We start from the raw sequence: 21,750 nt of genomic DNA, 5'->3' as shown, positions 1-21,750 counted from the left end.
TGTGTAATTGCAGCACCAAAACATTGTATTTTGAGACTTTTTTATTTCTGAATTTTTCCTGAAATTTTTAATTTTTTCTATTTTATGGCTGACATTCTTCATCATTATCGATATTCATTTACAATGTAATTGGTTTCAAACTTTCATACTCTCTCCGTCTCACTAATCGTGTCCGTTATTGACTTTGTAAAAGTCAACAATTTTAAACTTTGACTACACTTATTTTAAATATTTTAAACAGTTAAAAATTATAAAACATATATTTAAAAACTACTTGATTTATGCTTTTTCAAATATATTTTTTAAAAATTTTATCAATAATATGTTTTAAATAATAATGAGCTGAAGTTATAATTTTTTTGACAAAAAAAATCAACAACGGACAAATTTAATGGTACAGAGGAAGTACTTTTCTTCTTCTTTTCGAGCTTTTCATTATTATTGGAAAAAAATACTCTAGTTGATGAACTCATCCTTAAACTATTATTCTTATTCTAAATTATTTCTTAAACTTTTGAAAATTTTAAATTCATCCCTAAACTATAACCCTTGTTCTAAATTGATCCTCAAACTTCTGAACATTCTAATAACGTCTCATTCAAAAGTCAAGAGATGAAAATAGAACACTCATAAATCCAACGACCAATTTAAAAGCTAAAACTATAAGACACTGATTAAGAATGAATTATATTCAAAAGCTTAAAGACTAATTTACATCAAGGGTTATAATTTAAGGACGTATAATACAATTAACCCGATAAAGGGGACTTAAGATAGTGGCGTCCCTTTATTCTTCCTTTAAAGATATCTATGGGACTGATATAAGCAGAAAATGTAACTTTTGGCTTTAAAATGTAACTTTGTTTTCTATAGTATTTCATTTCTTCATATAATATATATTTTTTGGTACGTATTTTTCCATATAATATTCAACAGAGATGACCCTCTTTTCCCAGCAATTTGCAATTCTTAATTATGCTTAGATGTATTTTTTATTACTCGCCATTAATTATATAGGGTAAAACATAATAGAGGTCACTGAACTATGTTAAAATAATTGTTTTGATCACTAAATTTTTAAAAGTTCTAAAATAATCGTTAAATTTTTCATAATGTTACATTATAAAAGGTCCATAATTATATATTAGCATTCGAACTTTTCTCAATTGTATTGCTTTTTATTCTCATAAGGACCTAGTTAATTGTATTTACAAATATTCATGGTGAATTCTGTAGAAGGTCCGGTACTATGTGTTCTTTTAATTTAGTCCCTCTGGCAGAGTTGGCATTCAATTTTAGAGAGACTTAGTTAATTATTTTAAAAAAACTTAAAGGAAATATTTAATTTTTTATAAGCAACTAATTTTATTCAAAATAGGAAATATCCTAAGTTACGATAAAAATGTACAATCGTAATAGTAAATTAAGCATATAATTAGGATAATTTCCTATAATCATTGAAACAAACCTAACAACTTAAGATCGAATAAGGACCATACAAGGAAAGATTAAAAATATAACCAATAAACTCGAACAAATATAGGTACAAACAAATCTGATCGCATCGGTAAACAAACCATAAAAGGGGATCAAACTATTGAAAGACCACCGACAAACCGCAAATAGGGCTCAAGCGACGTGAAAAGCTATCCATAAATGCAAATCTAATAATCAAATCCAATCTGAGGGTCTAAAGCAAGAAAAATCAACGTGACATCAGATAATTGTCATCTTGATCAGTTGTGGCGATGTCAAATCATCAAATCAGCCCTTAGAAAAAGATAAATAAAAAATAACCAAACGAACAAAAAATATACCAAAAGACAGAAGACACCCTGTCATAAAAGGCAGAAGAAAACGAGTCATAAAGACTAATAAAAATATACCATATATATAAATTTATTGAAAATAAAAAATAAAATAGAGGTACAATATGAAGAGAAAAAAATAATAAAAAATACCTACGATCAACGACTAACATTAAAGACGTACCATTGTCGATCAATAAAAACAAAAAAATAAAAAGACGAGAAAATTCGGTTAAATGCACTTGTACTCTTACAAATAAACTAACTTTATTAAAAAATATTTAATTAAATATACATATTACAGTATATTTTTATAATCAAATACAGATTGAATATCATATCGAGGGGAGTGCCACTCTGAAAAAAAATTATTATTTTCTTCATAAATATCGGATTGAACGTGTAGTAATATACGGTTATTATACGGTGTTATCGGATATATTAAAAGATATTTGATAAATTCAGTTTAGCGCTACCGGAATTATTGAGTAATAATAATATAATAAGTGGAAATCATAAAGAAATATTAAAAAATTTGGCAATCGGCCAACTTAGCTTGTCGGTTTGTGTCAATACTTTATAAAAATATATTGATCCATAACAATATAACAGGTAAAAAAATGACAAAATCGATCTATAAATGACAAAACAAGTAAAACGCTACCGGATATATTGAAAGTGTCGATACTTTATAAAAATGTATCGATCCATAACAATATAACAGTAAAAAAATGACAAAACCGGTATATAAATGATAAAACATGTAAAGCGCTACCGGATACATTGAAAGTGTCGATACTTTATAAAAATGTATCGATCCATAACAATATAACAGATAAAAAAATGACAAAACCGGTCTATAAATGACAAAACAGGTAAAGCGCTATCGGATATATTGAAAGTGACGATACTTTATAAAAATGTATCGATCCATAACAATATAACAGGTAAAAAATGACAAAACTGATCTATAAATGACAAAACTGGTAAAGCGCTACCGGATATGTTGATAGTGTCGATACTTTATTATAAGTATCGACACTTTTAGAATTTAAAAGAGAATAAGTTATAGCGCTAATAAAGTATCGATACTTTATAAAAATGTATCGATCCACAATAATATAACATGTAAAAATATGACAAAACCGGTCTCGAAATGACAAAACCGGTAAAGAGCTACCGGATATGTTGAAAGTGTCGATACTTTATTATAAGTATCGACACTTTTAAAATTTAAAACAGAAGAAGTTATAGAGTCAATAAAGTGTCGATACTTTATTATAAGTATCGACACTTTTGGAATTTAAAAGAAAATAAGTTATAGCATCAATAAAGTGTCGATACTTTATAAAAATGTATTGATCCATAACAATATAACAAGTAAAAATATGACAAAATCGGTCTTGAAATGACAAAACCGGTAGTAAAAAAGTGTGATTGTGTGATCATTTTTATTTCAGAATTTTCATTTTTTAATACAAAAAGTTGAATACTTTAAGCAAAACCTAGTAAGAAAATAGCAAAAACTTTACAGTAACAAAAGAATAAGATTGGGAAACCCACCATGTTATCAGTTTCTCAAAGAACAAAAACTCAGAAACAGACATCTCTCAACGCAAACTTATGATATACTCTTATTATCTTCATAGGATAAAGTTATGTCAGTTTTAGTTTTATTTTTTTAGTTAGGATTTTGTGTCATTGAAACTATTGATTGAAGAACTCAAACTGGTGCACACATAAGTGTCGATGCATTTATGAAAAGTATCGATTAAAAAAACATCGAAATCGATAATTATTATGTAACATGTAAATTTTTTAATTCATTTTAATTTTAAATTTAAATAAATCAAAATTTAATCTCTTTATTTTAATTTTAAATTAATAATTTATTAATTAAAATTTAATTATTATTTTAGTCATATCTATATGATATATCAACAGTTTTATCTTGACCCTGTCCCACTATAAATAGGGGGGAAGAATCAATGAATCGTTGTTGTGAATAAGATCACAATTTTGCACGTGATACGTGACATACAATAGGAGGTCCAAAGTTATCATCACGATTGTAATAAAATCGGTCACCGCCCAATATTTTCTTATCAATCTATCATATTTTTATAATCATATATACAAAATGATTATACTATATTAATAATTAGTTCAAGTGGTAAGTAACTTGATATCGTTAAAGTAATATTTCAAGTTCAAGTATTTCTGTATGCAAAAAAACCTTGCTATGAGATTTACCCACCAAAATTAAGTGTATAATTCGAGTCGATCCGAATTAATCAAGACAAAACCTTGAAATCGAAAGGGCAACAAAAAAAATATTAACATCTATTTTGCACGAACCAAATGACATTAATAGTAAAACAGTTATTGTTATTATTTAAGACATTGAGTTCGAGCAATTAAAATGACATGAGTTAATCAAACTCATCTAAACTCTAATTTATAATATTTATGGAACGAATTAACTTATTTTAGTAGTTAAAATAATTGTTGTTGTTCCTAGATATTATAGGTTCGAGTATAACAAGTACATCATAATAATTGAACGTTTATTATCAAATAATTAACAATTTTATAATAAATACTATCAGTCTAAATTAATAAATAAATAAAAACAGCATTGTCGACATTTCCTTTTTTTAAAATGAAACCAAGGTCTTCAATTAATACTATTTTGCTTCCATTTGGGGTTTTAGAAGGTGTCCAATTTTTTCATTAATAGGGCATAAGAGGTATTGTCAAACCCTAATTTCGGCCTTGCTCATCAGTATATGTACATTAAATACGGGTGTTCATTATTCGGTTGAAATCTAATTAATCGATCGAATTGAATTAGTTCGATTAATTTGATCAGTCATCGAATTAGTTCGGTCGAGAAATTGTTAACACTTTTTTCATTATTCGGTTAATGGTTAATTCAATTCGAAATCAATTAATCAACTGAAATTATTAAATCTTATATATATTATAAACATGTTTTAAACTCAAACCCATTAAAAATTAATACTCATTATTTTTAATCACACTAAACTCATTAAATTATAAATACCTAACTAATTTTTAATTCAAATAAAAAATATGCATCTATTATATTTAAATTAATCTAATTACAAAATTATAAAAAATTCGGTTAACCGACCGAAATAACTGAATTTTATTAGGTTCAGTTAATATTTTTAAAAAAAGTTCGGTTCGATTAACGGTTAAAAAAAATTCGATTAATTCGATTCAGTTAGTGAGCGAATTAACTGTTTAAACACTCATACTTGTCATTAAATATGTTTAATTTTGTTACACCTTTAGGCCTAGTCACGACACATATTTCGTTCGATCAACATCTTTAAGTAAAATGGATAGAAGATCAAACGGACTCAACTTGTACATAATATCATGTTGAACACTATCATTCACAATTATCAATCATACGTAGTGATGGATCATGCATCATATAAAGTTATTTTTTAAAATATAGTTAAGTTGAGATCGAATTAGATTTATAATGAGAAAAAATCGAAGATATTGTGATCAATGATCATATATGAATTTTAACTTAAACATCAAATCGGGTTAAGATCGAATAATAATCCTCTAAATTTAAATCAATTCGAATAAGTGAAAGAATTAATTTTTAAATCAAATTTAATGAATTAAAAATCTAATCTAACACAACCCGTTATCATTATTAATGTCAATTATCAATTAACACATGACATTCAGGGATGGATCCACCTTATGCTCTTGGGCCACTCCTCTCCCACCATTTTTTTATTATTAAAAAACTAATGGAAAAATATTAAGTTAGGGATTTAAATTTTAATTTATTTTAATTTTGCCCCCTCATTTTCTATGATTAGTTATACTTTGCCCTCTCATTTTTTATGATTAATTATGTTTTGCCCCCTTAAGTTGGAATCTTACCTTCGTCACTGATCACATATGATGTCTCAAAACCACCAAAGAACATCTTTTGAACACCTCTTTGTCCCTCATTCAATTTTAGGAATGGCAACGGGTCGGGTTCGGGGCGGGTTTTGCTCACTCCATCCCCGAACCCAAAACGAATCCCCGTCCCCGACCCCGACCCGATCCCTGACGGGTTTTTTTATCGGAGCGCCCCGTCGGGGATTTTTTTTGTCCCGTCCCGAACCCGACCCAAAATATTATACCCAAACCCGAACCCGAACCCGAAAATATTTTTATATATTAATATAAATATATAAAATATTATATATATAATTAATATATAAATATTATATATATATATATATATATATATATATATATATATATATATAATCGGGTCGGGTCGGGGCGGGGCGGGGCGGGGATACCTTGCCCTGAACCTGAACCCGACCTGAAAAAAATCCATGAAAAAAAATCCCCAAACCCGAACCCGACACGCTATCATTCAACCCGATCCGACCCGAACTCGAGTTTCCCCGTCGAGTTCGGGTCATATTGCCATCCCTATTCAATTTTAATTATCATATGACTTTATGTTTTAACTTTCAACATCATTTTCACGTGGATCATTTCTCATATGTTAAGGGAAACTCATGGGTTCCCTTATCAGCAAGCCCAAATACCCACTTAAGGACCCAAGTTTTTGAAAAATATTTTTCTATGTGGTAGGACTCTGTGAGACATGACACCAAACTCTGTAATTAGGATGTCCTTGAGGGTGGTGCATGTATCCGAAAAATTGAGGGAGGGAAGATTACGGTGGTTTGGGCATGTTCTTAGGCGACAACCGTCAAATGCGGTCAGGAGGGTGCATTGTATTTTATCTTTATTTTTAATTTTTTTATTGCCGGAGGTCTTCCACAGAAGCTGCTATCTACTTGGTGTCGGGGGCAGCCTACTACCTTACCTCCCCCTTATCCCATTGCATATGAGAATAGGGTTTTGTTGTTATTGTTGTATGTGGTTTAAAAAAAAGGATTACATTATTTAAAAAAAGGGATAAATTAAATAAATTAAAAGTTTTTTTTAAAATTTATTTTTAATTTAATATTTAAGACCTATATGAATTAAATATAAACTATAAAGGTTACTTATTAAAATTTAATTTATATAATCTATTTATTTTGTAATATTTAAATTTTTCTAAAGGATAATATGTTGTAATTTTTAAATTTTTCTAAAAGTTCTACTATGAGTCGGTTTAATTTAAGGTTAAAAATTACAATTTCAAGCGTAATTGAATATATGATAAAAATTGTAATATTTTAAGTTATATATAATTTAAAATATTATTTTCTTTAATATTTTTAGTTTAACTTAGAATGTTACAAAAAAAAAATAGCATTTTCGGTTAAAAATAAAAAATTGTTATGACGAATGTAACATTTTTTTGTTGATAACAAGAAAATAACTGTTTTTAGTTGCGTCAAATTCAAAATGTTATGAATTTTATAAAATTTTCGGTTGCACTTAAAATTATTATTTTTTAGCCTCGGATAAAGTTATGACACCATTCATTATAAATTACTTATATAGTTTTATTTTTTTAACAATAAATTTCTTATATTTATGGTTTAATCTCGTAATTTTACATTTTATTTAATTTTATTTTTTATTATAATTATAATTATGTTTGACTTATTAAATAACATAACAATATAAATATTTAAATTTAAACAAAACTGAAACAAATATATTCAATTTGATTGGAATCAATTTGGATATCTTTTTCATTTGTACATCCATTGTTTTCTTACATGTTTTGTCTTAAATAGATCGAAAATAAAATATAAGTGTTATTTTTTTTTGTACTTTTACTAACATATTTTGAATGAGATAATTTTAAGAATGAAAAATGAACAAATTTAATAGGACGGAGAGAATAATTTTTTCTTATATTAGTCTATAAACTTAGATATTTTATAAATTTAATGTTCTTAGATAGAAGTGTAAATTAACATAATATTCGATGAATTATTTATGAATTGTTCATATAACGTTCATTTATTAAGTTAAAAAAATGAGTATAAATACAAAATTTATATTCATTTTATAAATAACAACACGAGTAGAGGTGTGTGCCTATTTGTTTATGTTCACGAACAAAATTGTTTGAAAGCTCGGTTATTGACTCGTTTATAAACATGTTTACTCGTTTATAAACATCAATTTCATTTAAATAGTTGAGTGGTCTGAGTGATAAAATTGAAAAATTATTGGTTAAAATGAAAAGAGATAATAGTTAAGTGGTCACATATATAGTTTACCCTTAAATTAACTAATAATAATATGGGTAAACTACTACCTTTGTTCTATCTTGATACCCAAATTTTATTTTATTTTCAAACCACACATAATGTTCAGTTTAGGGTTAGGTTTTACGTTGATACCTACCGTTAAAACTTAACGTTGACATTAACGTGTCACCATAAGATAATATCACGTCGTCACTGAAATAATAAAAATAGCACACCAACATTTTTATTAAGTTTTTAATGACAATATATAAAAATAAAACCTAAACAAAACATTGGGTATGTTTTTTTAAAAAAATTCGAGGATTAGAACGGAACAAAAATTATACTTTAGAAACAAAACATGTAGTGATCAAATTATGCTAATGAAAATACAAGGATTAAATCTCAAAATTTAGTCATAGTTGAGGAGTCCAAACAACTATTCGACCTAAATAAAACCTTGGCTAAAACCCGTATGATAAGCGTTGCTTGACTGCCCCTTCCCCATTTGTTCTTCAGCCTTACCCTCTCTCTTGCCTGCGGCTGTTTGATTTTGCGGCAGATTCCTCAAGAGATAAAAAAATGGCGGGGCTTGTACCTCCTGGTACCACGGCGGTTCCGGCCGATGTTTCCCACACGGCTCACACCAAACAAGACGAGAAAACCGATTACATGAATCTCCCTTGCCCTATTCCTTATGAAGAACTCCACCGCGAAGCTCTTAGTTAGTCTTCTCCTCCTCACTTCATTTTATATATGGGTTTTCTTTATTGACTGTAACTGTATGTTTAGATCATGGATGCGGTTCTTTAATCTTTATCATCTTTAAAGAAAAAAGAAAGAAAGAAAAAGAAACTCCATTGGTTGTTTCTTGATCTATAGGTGTATGTGGAATTTAATGGTTTAACAGCTTGACTAGTGTCTAGTGATGGTGATGGTGAAGTTACTTGAAATGAGGGGATACCGATTTAGCTTTCGGCTCTGAACAGAAGTCCCTTTCTTGGAGCCCTAGTTGCTCTGATTAGTGGAAATGATGGGTTATTTTTTTTATAATGCGAGTATCTCTCATTCTTTCTAAGCAATTGCTTCTTAAAATTCGGGGAAGCTGTTTCTTTGGGTTTTCATAAAATGAACAATCATATTACTTGATAACAACCCAATTTCCAAGGTGGCATTATAGTGGAGTAGTGTTTGGTACACTACTAAGATTTATTAGTGAAATGTTGTTGAGTTCTTGAGGTTCAGTTAAGGTTTCTTTTTATTTTTGTAAATCTCTGTTCTTTGAGATGTGTGCTCAATATCTTTCTCTGGTAGCATATTTTCTTTGGAACCTTTTTCATACTCCTGCGCCTGTCAAAGTTTATTGTCCTGTTAATTATTTCTTCTGATGCATATTGGGATTACGAAAGAAGGTGGTGCTTAAACAGTGGTTAAAATCTGTTCTTTTGATGAAAAATGAATATTTATTGCTTGAAAATGTTTGGCAGTGTCTCTGAAGCCAGAAACTTTGAAGGATTGCGATTTGATTTCACCAAAGGGCTAAATCAGAAATTCTCTCTCAGTCACAGGTAGCTTCAGCATCTTCTATATTCATTAATTTTTCTATTACAACATTTTCTTGAGTCCTTTCTCTTCTATCTTAGTTAATTCTGTTATCTGTTTGCTCCCAATCATCTCTCAGTGTCATTATGGGCCCAACAGAAATTCCTTCTCAATCTTCTGAAACCATTAAAATTCCTACTGCTCACTATGAGTTTGGTGCCAATTTCATTGACCCCAATGTAGGTGGCTTCTCTCATTATCTCTATTCTTCCAAGCCACCCTCTCTTCTTCAATTTTTATCCAATAAATCAAGTTAAAAGTGGTATCAATTATGGTGTTCTAGTTGATGCTTATTGGGAGGTGCTGACTGATGGTAGACTCAATGCAAGAGTGAAATGCGATTTGACAGACAATCTTACTGTGAAGGCTAATGCTCAAGTAAATCACGTTCTCATTTATTATTTAGTCGTTTGCCTTTCCTGTTTAATTGCAGACTATGTTTTTTTTCTTGTGTAAGCTCATTGAGAGTCTCTTGTTTCCTGCTCCAGCTCACGAATGAGCCTCATATGTCACATGGCATGTTCAACTTTGATTACAAGGTCAGTCACTCTTAAACTGTGTTATATCTTGCCTAGTTTGCTTTCATCTGTGTATATTTTTGTTTGTGTCATCTTTGCAAGCGTGGTACCTGTTTTTTTTTTTTGAGTTTATTCATTATTTTTGTGCTTGAAACAGAACTTATGAGGTAGCTTGGGCTTGCTGCCAAGAAATATGAGTTTGTTTTTTGTCTTTTGAGTTTTGACATTTTTTTTTTCTTTGGAAAGGGTAAAGACTTCAGGTCTCAGTTCCAAATGGGAAATGGTGCCTTATTTGGTGCTAACTATATCCAGGTAAATCATCTGAAGCCACACTATTATTTTGAAGTCATCTGAGAGAGCATAACTTAGCATAATGAACAAGTTATTGGATGATCATGATACCTAGAAAAGTCACTTTTATTATACCTAGACTCAAAATAATGTGGAATTATAATCTCTTGTATTGATATAATGTACCTTCCTTTCAATAAAAAATGCTATAAGGTACATTGATACCTAATAATGATATAAGCAACCTAGAGTCCTAGATCTTCACTGAAGGCCTTCTGCATTGTGCATTTTGCTTCCTGGTCTAACGATGCATCACATACATTAATTGTCAGTCTTCTGTTGATTCCACTACCTCTGCAATTATGCTTCTGTCTGTTGTTATTAATATACCGAATCTTAACCATATTTGCGCAGAGTGTGACACCACATTTTTCCTTGGGGGGTGAAGTATTTTGGGCCGGTCAGCACCGAAAGTCAGGCATTGGTTATGCTGCCCGATATGAAACAGATAAGATGGTAATGTAATTCTTCGTTAATCATTGGCTTGTCGATATTTATTTTTCCAATGTTTAGTGGGTGCTTTTCGATTACTTCTAAATATGTTTTTAGACATGTTGCAAAAGTAGGGGTGTAACTTAAATTTTATATCCCTAAACAAACTCCTTTCTTTCTTTCTTTTCAATGGCCTCTGGGCAAACCAAGTCATTGGAATCAATTACATGGTATAATGCTGCTGCCTTTCTGATGGCAAAGTGAATGTGCATTCAAAACTAGTTAATATAATGATTAATGTTTAGCACATTAAACTTCTAGGTCAAATTTTGATGACCCCAAGTGGGCACGTGTTATAAACATAAAAGATCTTGGTTATGCGTTTAAGGCTCCATAAAGGTTTTAGATATTCAAAAATACTCTTTATTTGGTCCCTGGATATTGGCAACCCTTCTTCCTAATCCGACTTTTAATCCATAAAATAATTTATTGGCTTCTCCCTAATATTTTCCCCCCTTACACCTGCCGAGATGTGGAATTATCCTCTGTTTGCTTTACGTGTATTGTACCAACCAAGCTCTCTTCGACTCCAGGTTGCCACAGGGCAAGTTGCAAATACTGGGATTGTTGCTTTGAGCTATGTTCAGAAGGTATCTGATAAGGTAAGACTTCTTTTCTCTCGTATAATAATATTGCAATTTGTTTCCTGCAAATTCTCACGAATATTTATTTCTATCAAGGTCTCTCTTGCGTCAGATTTCATGTATAACTACTTGTCAAAAGATGTAACTGCAAGTGTCGGCTACGATTACATCCTTAGACAGGTAACTTTTGGTTGCTACATTTTCGTTAATATTTCTGCATGCCCATAGAAGTTAGAACTCAGCATTTATATTGTTATTTTGCATCACCGTATTGCCGTTCTGGATCATCAAAAGGAACACTTTGTTTTAGATGCAGTCTTTATCGATTTAACTGGATCACATTCCGGTCAATCATTTTTTTCCCACATCTCCAGTGTCGTTTGAGGGGAAAGATCGATTCGAATGGATGCACAACTTCGTATCTGGAAGAGCGACTGAATATGGGCCTAAACTTCATTCTCTCTGCGGAAGTAAGATAAAAGAGAGACATTTGTAGCTGTTTTGATGTTTTTGTTTAGTCCTTTATGCTAAACAATTTTTATTTGTGTATTTGCAGATAGATCATAGGAAGAAAGACTACAAATTTGGCTTTGGATTGACTGTGGGGTGATTCAATTGTGTTTTCCCCACATAAAAATGCAGTTCGAAAGTAGTTCTAGTTTCTTGGATCAAATTCACCATTTAGAACTCTGGGTTGAAGATTGAAGGATTGAGTTTTGTACGTGAAATTGGTGTTTTTATTGGAGCTGGTGAAACAAAATTTCAATGGCTGTTGGTTTCACTTTTAAGGGATGTATTTCTCAAAGTCGAGTGCAATTTGAGATGTTTAATAATTTCATAGGATTTTATACCTTTTGTTGAATTAAGAAAAGCTGTGACATTTAAGTAAAATCAATGCTTTGATTAAGCATGAGGATCATAGATGGTTTAATCATCTCGGCTTTTTTATTTAGAATTTGATCCCTTTATTTTTAGTTTTAGTAATTTAGTCCTTCAACCTTAATTTCCGAGAACTGATCTTTTGATATTTCTTATTTAATAATTTAAGCTTAATTGGTAACCCATAAAAAATATCATATAATTAGATTATGATTTTTTGAAATTACCAGAAAGGACGAGGACGATGTAGATATTTACAATATTGGCGCTGAAACAAATTTGAATCAGAACCAGGTGATAAAGGAAGACTGAAGAGAGCAGGAAATGTTAACGTCAAGGGAATAAAAATGAGCGGAAGAAAGAAGAGCTCCGACGCAACGGCGGATACCGATGCGGTGGAGCAGCTGTTGCAAGCGGCGCAGGATGAGATGCTCTTAGAACTCGCTGTTGACAGCCATATGTCCCGTGTGGCACCCGATTATCTCAATCCGGATCTCCGCCGCCGATTCCAGGCCCTTCGATCCCGACCTTCCTCTTCCCATCCGCAACAGACAAAGCAATCAGCGGCACCTCCTCCAACTCAGCTGCCGAAACCACAACTGGAGCAAAAGGAAGACGGGGATAAAAAGGAGCGAGAATCAAAGGCTGTTGTTGCCGGTGATGTTGACGACGAATTGAAGGCTGTGTTGGGCGATGATCTCTCCGCACGATTCGCTGCTCTCAAGGCGTCCTTGTCTTCTTCTTCTTCTAATTCTACTGCTGCTACTACTAACGAATTTAGCATCGATCTAGAAAAATCCGACAGCGAAGATGATGAGGAAGATGAAGTTGAGAGAGTGATCCAATGGGCGAAGGACGCTGCTCGCCTTGATCCTTCCCCTGCCTCTGATGACGATGATGATCTTATCGGTTCCGATTCCGGTGATAACTATACCGATTATGACGATGATCCCAAACATAGAAAAAAAGAAACAAAACTTAGTACGTATTTCAATTTCCTCAGGAAAAAACTCTTTTGATGTTTTTGAATTGCATCTCTTTGGAATTTATAAGTGTTATTGAACTGCATCTCCATTCAATCTTAGCACTGTTAAGTCACTGATTTGTTGTTTTTAGTAGAAAGATTCATTCCCTGATTCAATATTCTTAACTAATTTGATTTAGGGTTTATGTTAACTTCCTCTGAGTTTAACCAAAATAAAAGCTTTGGGTAGATAAGGGGAAAAGTGGCAAACATGTATTGATTGGCTGCTGCTTGTGTTATAACATATTGTTTTGATATCTTCCAGGGAAATGAGAACCTCCTTAAAGCAGCCTTGCAGGCATTAAATCTTCATGTAATGGCACCATACACTTCAAGGTTTTATCATATTTTCTTTTCATTTTACAAAGTCTTCATTTTCCATTTTTGCCTCTACGTTTTCTTGAAAGATCATTCATGCATAGAACACCGCTATCGCTTATGGTTTGCAGTTGTGTTGTGTAACTTCAACAGTGAATACTTGTCGACACAATTAATATTTCCTGTGCAAAAAGGATTTGGAAATCATGATTTGTATGTCTACAGGTTTCTTCCATTTGTGTTATACATGATGAATGTTTTATTTTACTAATTAATAATGATGGTGGCCTGAAATAAGGACTCGGACTCGGCTTCCTTCTCCCAGGGAGGGTGGGAGAAATGGGGAAGAGCCAAGAGAGATTATCCGTCCCCTCTTAGGAGAGACGGAGTCTTCCTATATATTTTGCTCCCCCTCCCCCCAATGCAATGTGGCATCATTGGATTGGCGAATAGCCGAGTGCAGGGCTTAGGGATAGGTCAGCTTAGGGTTTGTTGTGTGGAAATAATTTTAAATCATTTTAAAAAAAAATATTTTTTGTTACCAAAAACTTTATCTTTTGAAATCAACACTTCCTGGGTGTAATCTAGTCGCGCTGAGCTCAAATAATGACGTATTTTGGTCGTCACTTACATTAAATCATCGTATCTCATTAGTTGTCTTTCATGTTAAAATTGATATTAAAATATTTATATTTTATTCATCTTTCTTCTTATTAGATTTTCACTAAATCCACCTAAATCAATAAAATTAAACAAAATAGTTTATTTTTAGCGGTTTAAGGGTTTTCTCAAATTTGAGAGATTTAAAGAGTTTGTTCGAAAAGTCAAAAGCTTGCTTAAATATTTAAAAATTTAAAAAAAAATGAAAGTTTAATAATATAACTGATAGATTGTATGAAATTTATTGATATATGATATAATTTACCTAAAAAAAATCATTTTTGTAATAAACCTACAATATAATGATGTTTAAGAAAATCGAAATAAATATAAAAGGGTAGTATTGTATTATTAGTTGGTTTGTTTAACCAATAAAAAAATTGGTTTGTGTTTATTAATTAATTATTAAATGAGAGTAAATTATATGTTTAGTATTTAATTATCAATCATGTAAATAATCTAAAATAAAATAATGAGAATTAAATAATAAACTCCGCCACTAGTCCGCCTACCACATTATTCACTTTCCAATAACAAGTCATGTACGAAGGCAGGGTCATTGCAACAACGCCAATCGCCATCATCTTTTAAGCCGCATTCACAGGTGACGTATCTCTCCATCTCTCTCCTTCATCTCTTTTCTTATTCTCATCTCTTCATATTCAATTCCCCTTTTCTTTGTTGTTGTTTTTACAAGGTTTGTGAAACTTGGGGTCATCTCATCTTTTTCACTTCACTTGTTTTATTTCCGGATTTTTCCTTCTTTTTTCACTGTTGGGTGTGTGGAAATGGGGAGTGCCAAGGGGGAAAAACTGAGATTTTGTATCGATAGAGGTGGGACTTTCACCGATGTTTACGCCGAGATTCCTGGCCACTCCGATGGTCGGGTCCTTAAACTCTTATCCGTCGACCCATCAAACTACGATGATGCTCCGATCGAAGGAATCAGACGAATCCTCGAGGAGTATACGGGGCAGAAAATCCCCCGGACCGTCAAAATCCAACTGATAAAATCGAATGGATAAGGATGGGGACAACTGTGGCAACCAATGCCCTTTTGGAAAGAAAAGGCGAAAGGATCGCTTTGTGTGTCACTCGTGGATTCAAGGATTTGTTACAGATTGGGGACCAGTCTCGTCCCCAATCTTCGACCTCTCCGCAACGAGCCATCGAATCTCTATGAGGAAGCGATTGAAGTTGATGAGAGGGTTGAGTTGGCTCTTGAAGAGGAAAAGGGGGATGAGGAGAAATGTGGGTCATTTGTTAAAGGGTTTCTGGTGAGCTTGTTGGGTTGTCAAGTGTTTAGATGAAGAATCTTTGAAGCCTTTGTTGAAGGGTTTGTTGGAGAAAGGGATTAGTTGTTTGGCTGTTGTTTTAATGCATTCATACACTTACCCTTATCATGAAATGGCTGTGGAAAAGTTGGCTGTGAGCTTGGGCTTTCGACATGTCTCGTTGTCTTCGGCTTTGACTCCCATGGTTCGTGTCGTTCCTCGGGGTTTAACCGCCAGTGTGGATGCTTATTTGACCCCTGTTGTGAAAGAGTACTTGTCGGGCTTCATTTCTCGATTCGATGAAGGCATTGCGAAGTTGAATGTTTTGTTTATGCAGTCTGATGGAGGGCTTGCACCCGAAAGTCGGTTTTCGGGGCACAACGCTGTTTTGTCTGGCCCTGCTGGGGGAGTTGTTGGCTACTCACAGACGCTTTTTGGACTCGAAACGGAGAAGCCTTTGATTGGATTTGACATGGGCGGGTACATCAACCGATGTGAGCCGTTATGCCGGAAGCTATGAACAGGTCTTGGAAACTAAAATTGCTGGTGCTGTAATACAAGCACCTCAACTTGACATAAACACTGTTGCTGCTGGTGGTGGATCAAAGTTGAAGTTCGTGTTTGGAGCTTTCCGTGTTGGACCGGAGTCGGTGGGGGCTCATCCTGGTCCCGTGTGTTACAGGAAAGGTGGAGAATTGGCTGTCACTGATGCAAACTTGATTCTTGGGTATGTTGTTCCTGATTATTTCCCGGCAATCTTTGGTCCAAAGGAAGACCAGCCTCTAGATGTCAAAGCAACAAGGAAAGAATTCGAGAAGCTAGCAGAGCAAATAAATTCTTATAGAAAGAGCCAAGATTCATCTGCAAAGGACATGACAGTGGAGGAAATTGCGCTGGGATTTGTGAATGTTTCCAATGAGACAATGTGTCGTCCAATACGTCAGTTAACTGAGATGAAGGGCCATGAAACGAGGAACCATGCTCTTGCTTGCTTTGGAGGTGCTGGGCCACAACATGCCTGTGCCATAGCTAGATCACTTGGTATGATGGAAGTTCTTATTCATCGGTTTTGTGGAATCTTAAGTGCATATGGAATGGGATTGGCCAATGTTGTAGAAGAGGCACAAGTTCCCTATGCTGCAGTTTATGGTTCCGAATCTGTTGTGGAGGCCTCTCGTCGAGAAGCTATATTGTTGAACCAGGTAAAGCAGAAGCTCCAAGAGCAAGGTTTCGGAGAGGAAAATATAAAGACCGAGACATATTTGAATTTGAGGTATGAAGTTACAGATACAGCAATCATGGTAAGAGACGTACTGCTGAAATGGATCTGGATCTGACTATGCTGAAGAATTTGAGAAGATTTTCCAGCAAGAATACGGATTTAAGCTGCAGAATAGAAATATACTAGTATGTGATGTCCGAGTACGTGGGATTGGAGTAGCCAATATATTGAAACCACAGACCCTTGAACCTGTTTCTGGCTCTCCAAAAATTGAAGGCCACTACAAGGTCTTTTTTGGGAATGGATGGCATGATACACCATTGTTCAAACTTGAGAATCTGGGATGTGGGCATGTCATGCCCGGTCCTGCGATCATCATGAATGGGAGCAGTACAGTGATAGTAGAACCAAAATGTAAAGCTATTATAACCAAATACGGAAACATTAAGATTAAAATTGAGTCTACCGTGAACATTGTAAAAGTTGCTGAAAAGGTTGCAGATGTTGTGCAGCTTTCTATCTTCAATCACAGATTCATGGGAATAGCTGAACAGATGGGACGAACATTGCAGCGGACTTCTATCTTACTAATATCAAAGAAAGGCTAGACTTCTCTTGTGCTCTCTTTGGTCCGGATGGGGGACTAGTTGCCAATGCTCCTCATGTTCCGGTGCATCTTGGAGCTATGTCCAGTACAGTTCGTTGGCAGCTCAAATACTGGGGTGTCAATTTGAATGAAGGAGATGTTCTCGTAACTAATCATCCTTGTGCTGGAGGTAGCCATCTTCCTGATATAACTGTGATAACTCCTGTTTTTGATAATGGGAAGCTAGTTTTTTGTGGCAAGTAGAGGGCATCATGCTGAGATTGGGGGTGTTACACCAGGAAGCATGCCTCCTTTTTCGAAGTCTATATGGGAAGAAGGAGCTGCCATAAAAGCATTTAAACTAGTGGAAAAGGGGATCTTCCAAGAAGAAGGAATAATCAAACTACTTAAGTTTACTGGTGCTGATGAATATTCTCAAAAAATCCCGGGGACACGTCGACTTCAAGATAACCTATCGGATCTTAGAGCACAAGTGGCTGCTAATCAGAGAGGAATCACTCTAATCAAAGAACTCATCGAACAGTATGGTTTAGAAACTGTTCAGTCTTACATGACTTATGTGCAACTTAATGCGGAAGAAGCAGTGAGAGAGATGCTCAAGTCAGTTGCTGCAAGAATTTCTGCAGAGTCAACTGAGTTGGGCAAGAGGAACTCGGCAATGATAGAAGAAGAGGACTGCATGGATGACGGGTCTTTCATTCATTTGAAACTCACAATTGATTCTAACAAAGGGGAAGCAGATTTCGATTTTAGTGGAACCAGCCCTGAAGTTTACGGTAACTGGAATGCTCCAGAAGCAGTCACTGCTGCAGCTGTCATATACTGCCTCCGTTGTTTGGTTGATGTCGATATTCCTCTTAATCAAGGTTGTTTGGTTCCGGTTAAAATCCATGTACCGACAGGCTCGTTACTTTCTCCAAGCGATAAAGCTGCTGTAGTTGGAGGCAATGTTCTTACATCTCAGAGAGTAACTGATGTAGCATTGATTGCATTTCAGGCCTGTGCTTGTTCTCAGGGATGTATGAATAACCTTACCTTTGGGGATAATACTTTTGGTTATTACGAAACAATCGGAGGAGGAAGTGGGGCTGGTCCGACCTGGGATGGAACAAGTGGAGTCCAGTGCCATATGACAAACACTCGAATGACCGATCCCGAAATTTTCGAGCAGAGGTATCCAGTACTCTTGCGCTAATTTGGACTGAGGGAGAATAGCGGGGGAGCAGGACATCACAAAGGGGTTGAAGGACTCGTGAGGGAAATCGAGTTCAGGCGCCCGGTTGTGGTTAGCATTCTCTCAGAGAGGCGAGTACATGCACCTAGAGGGCTAAAAGGAGGAGCAAACGGAGCTCGTGGAGCCAACTATCTTATAACAAAAGATAAAAGAAGAATCTACCTTGGAGGCAAAAACACAGTGGAGGTGCAGGCTGGGGAAATTCTTAAGATTTTAACTCCCGGTGGTGGTGGATGGGGCTCTCCTCCTCCTCCTCCTCCTTCCCTATAATCATTTTTTTTTGTTTTGATTTCCATTGCAACTTCGATCAACCAAGTTAGAATTCTCTGTTGAATATCAAATGTTGGACAACCATAACAAGTAATAAACATGGATTTGTCTTGTGGCTGAATAACCAAATAAATGGAATGGAATGCAAAGAAAATAAAATAAAATTTTTCATCTGTTCATCTTTGAGCTCTAGATTTTCCGTTTTTACAACTTTGATTTGCCGTAATGCAAGACGTCATGTGTTTACAGGCAAGAAAGAAATTGCTGACAAGTTGACCAACCAATCATGAGTTTCATCAGGGACAAAGGCGATTCATGCGTTAGTAAAATAATAACTGACATCCTCATATTTTCTGAGGGTTCCCTCTCTTAGAAAAAAAAAATTAAAACTGTAAACAAAAATTTAGGTTTACTAATTCTATTAAGAATGCAATTTTGCAAGAAAAGAAATCGAATGATTGAAACCTATTGCTGTCTTTTTTGTCCTGCAAAGTTACAGTAAAAAGAGATCTGTTACTCAAACTGCAAAAGCAGATGATAGACACAAACAAAGGCTAAAATACAAAGCAAGCAACGCAGTTGACTAATTCTTCAAGGATTAAAGACTTATCCAGGTGTAATAAAATAGACTTGCCTATCATGAAATTAGCATTTAGCGAAACTCATTGTGATATTCGTAATCTTCATCTTCATCTTCGCTGAAGATGGCACTATAAAATACATACGGTTTCTCGATCATCTCAATTAAGCTTAAGCGACCATCTTTACCAGAATCCGCCTGCAATACACAAAAGAATAAGATAAACAAGGGATTTGAAACACTAAACTAAACTTTATTCCTTTTAAGGAGAGGCTAGAACCACAAGCATTGGTTGAGAGTTATCTCCACCTAATATTTCATTTCATTACATATTGCAACTACTTGTTTTCTCAATTCTTTGGTGTCGTAAGTACCTGTGATATGATGTAATCTGATTGTTGTTTTGCATAGTTCCGCTCTGATGGATGAATTTTCCCAATTATCGGTAGTAGTTCTTCATCAGACAAAAGTCTGTTAAAAAGATGCACCATGGATTTATTTAACCATCCAAACATACAACCATCAACCACGACACTAAACATAAAAAGATGTGACACATGCCATGTATGCATGAGTGATAACATACGCATGTTACACATGACATATACACAAGTAGTAATTTGTTACATGCCACATATAAAGTGATGATATGACATATGTCTTGTGTATGTAAATGATAATGTAGCATATAATGTTATTATCGTGAAGATATAAGTTACCGACAAACAGTGACGAATTCAGAAATATTTTTTAGGGTAGACATACATATGTTAACAATATAAAATTTTTAAATGAGATGAGCACAAATAAAATTTCAGGGTGAGCACCGTCCGTAAAATAACTAACTAATCGAAGAAAACTCATATTTCAGGGTGGACATGGAATATTTAAGGGTGGGCACCATCGGTAAAATAAATAACTAATAGAAGAAAATTTAGATTTTAGAGTTGATACGTGCCCACCCTCACCAAGTTATGGCTCCGCCACTGCCGATAAACGTTAATTATTAATTAAATGTTCTCACCCAATAAAAAGACATGTTCTCTCAAAATAGAACGTTGAAAATTAAAATATTTTAAAAAAATAGTAATTAAAATAACTATTTTACCAAATATTATAAATGAATTTTAACATCATATTAAATATTAAATATATATTATAATTTTAATTCTAAAATTGAAGTTTGAAAATGTGATATTATTAAAAGAAAAGGAATAAACTTCGAAAGAATTCACTTTTATAGATAATAAAATTGAAAAATATATAAATTTTAGAAAGAATAGAAAAGAAAAGTTAAAACTATGGACCAGTACAGAGACCACATGTGCTTTGTTCGACTCGTGAACTTTGATAACTTGTAACCGACGTGGCAATATGTGATTGGTTCCTTATTTTACTCTGCACGACAACTTGCTGACTTTTTATCCAAAAATGTAAGAGGCAAAATCCAAAAAGAATTCCAAATTAATTCACTATTAATCATAAAAAATGATAAATATCATATTAATATTAAATAATTTTATATAATATAAGGTTTTAATATATTTATATAATATTTATGATAAAATATATTCATAACTACTTAATTATAGATAAATTTCATTTAACCACTAATCTGTTGATTTTATCAATCAAGTTATTTAATTATTTAAATATTATAATTAAAACACTAATCGTTAACGTTTATCGAAGAAACAAACATAATAATTAATAAGAGTATAATTACACATTTAATTTTCATTTAAATTTAATTTAATCATCTAATCAGATGACGCATTCCATCATCCAATTAAAGGAAAAATAATTGAAGAAAAATGGTATGAGAGAAAGAATTAGGCATATCCTGACCACTAGGTCAAACATTAAACATTACAATTGTGATATAAATTATAACATATATATATATATATATATATATATATATTATTGTAGTTAATGTAAAAATAAATAATAAATTGGTCAAAGATATATTAAACCCATATCACTTAGAGAGAATAGACACACTTAAACCAATGAAACAAACCTAATAATTAGATTATAATTGGATAAATTTAATATATATTTTTAGATTGTAATTAATACAATATTAAAAGTAAGAATGAGTTTAAG

The 21,750-nt window shown here is 33.3% G+C and overlaps 1 protein-coding gene and 2 pseudogenes across 1 annotated transcript; all 3 read left to right on the top strand.

Moving 5' to 3' along the window:
* Positions 1–8,525: 8,525 nt before the first annotated feature.
* On the top strand, positions 8,526–12,468 carry LOC120171668 (annotated as a pseudogene).
* A 265-nt stretch (positions 12,469–12,733) lies between these two features.
* Positions 12,734–13,935, top strand: LOC120171479 (ribonuclease E-like). The gene is made up of 2 exons (XM_039179186.1): positions 12,734–13,433; positions 13,742–13,935. The coding sequence occupies exons 1-2, from the start codon at positions 12,800–12,802 to the stop codon at positions 13,747–13,749; spliced, it is 642 nt and encodes a 213-aa protein (XP_039035117.1). The 5' UTR covers positions 12,734–12,799; the 3' UTR covers positions 13,750–13,935.
* A 1,024-nt stretch (positions 13,936–14,959) lies between these two features.
* On the top strand, positions 14,960–19,112 carry LOC120171512 (annotated as a pseudogene).
* Positions 19,113–21,750: the final 2,638 nt, after the last annotated feature.

The sequence above is a fragment of the Hibiscus syriacus genome, unplaced genomic scaffold (assembly GCF_006381635.1).
Source record: "Hibiscus syriacus cultivar Baekdansim isolate YM2019G1 unplaced genomic scaffold, ASM638163v2 tig00111834_pilon, whole genome shotgun sequence".
Classification (NCBI taxonomy): Eukaryota; Viridiplantae; Streptophyta; class Magnoliopsida; order Malvales; family Malvaceae; genus Hibiscus; species Hibiscus syriacus.
This window is presented reverse-complemented; position numbering and strand designations above follow the sequence as displayed.

Coding starts and splice junctions, on each gene's coding strand:
- LOC120171479 (XM_039179186.1), top strand. CDS start 12,800: ATGAGCGGAAGAAAGAAGAGCTCCGACGCAACGGCGGATACCGATGCG.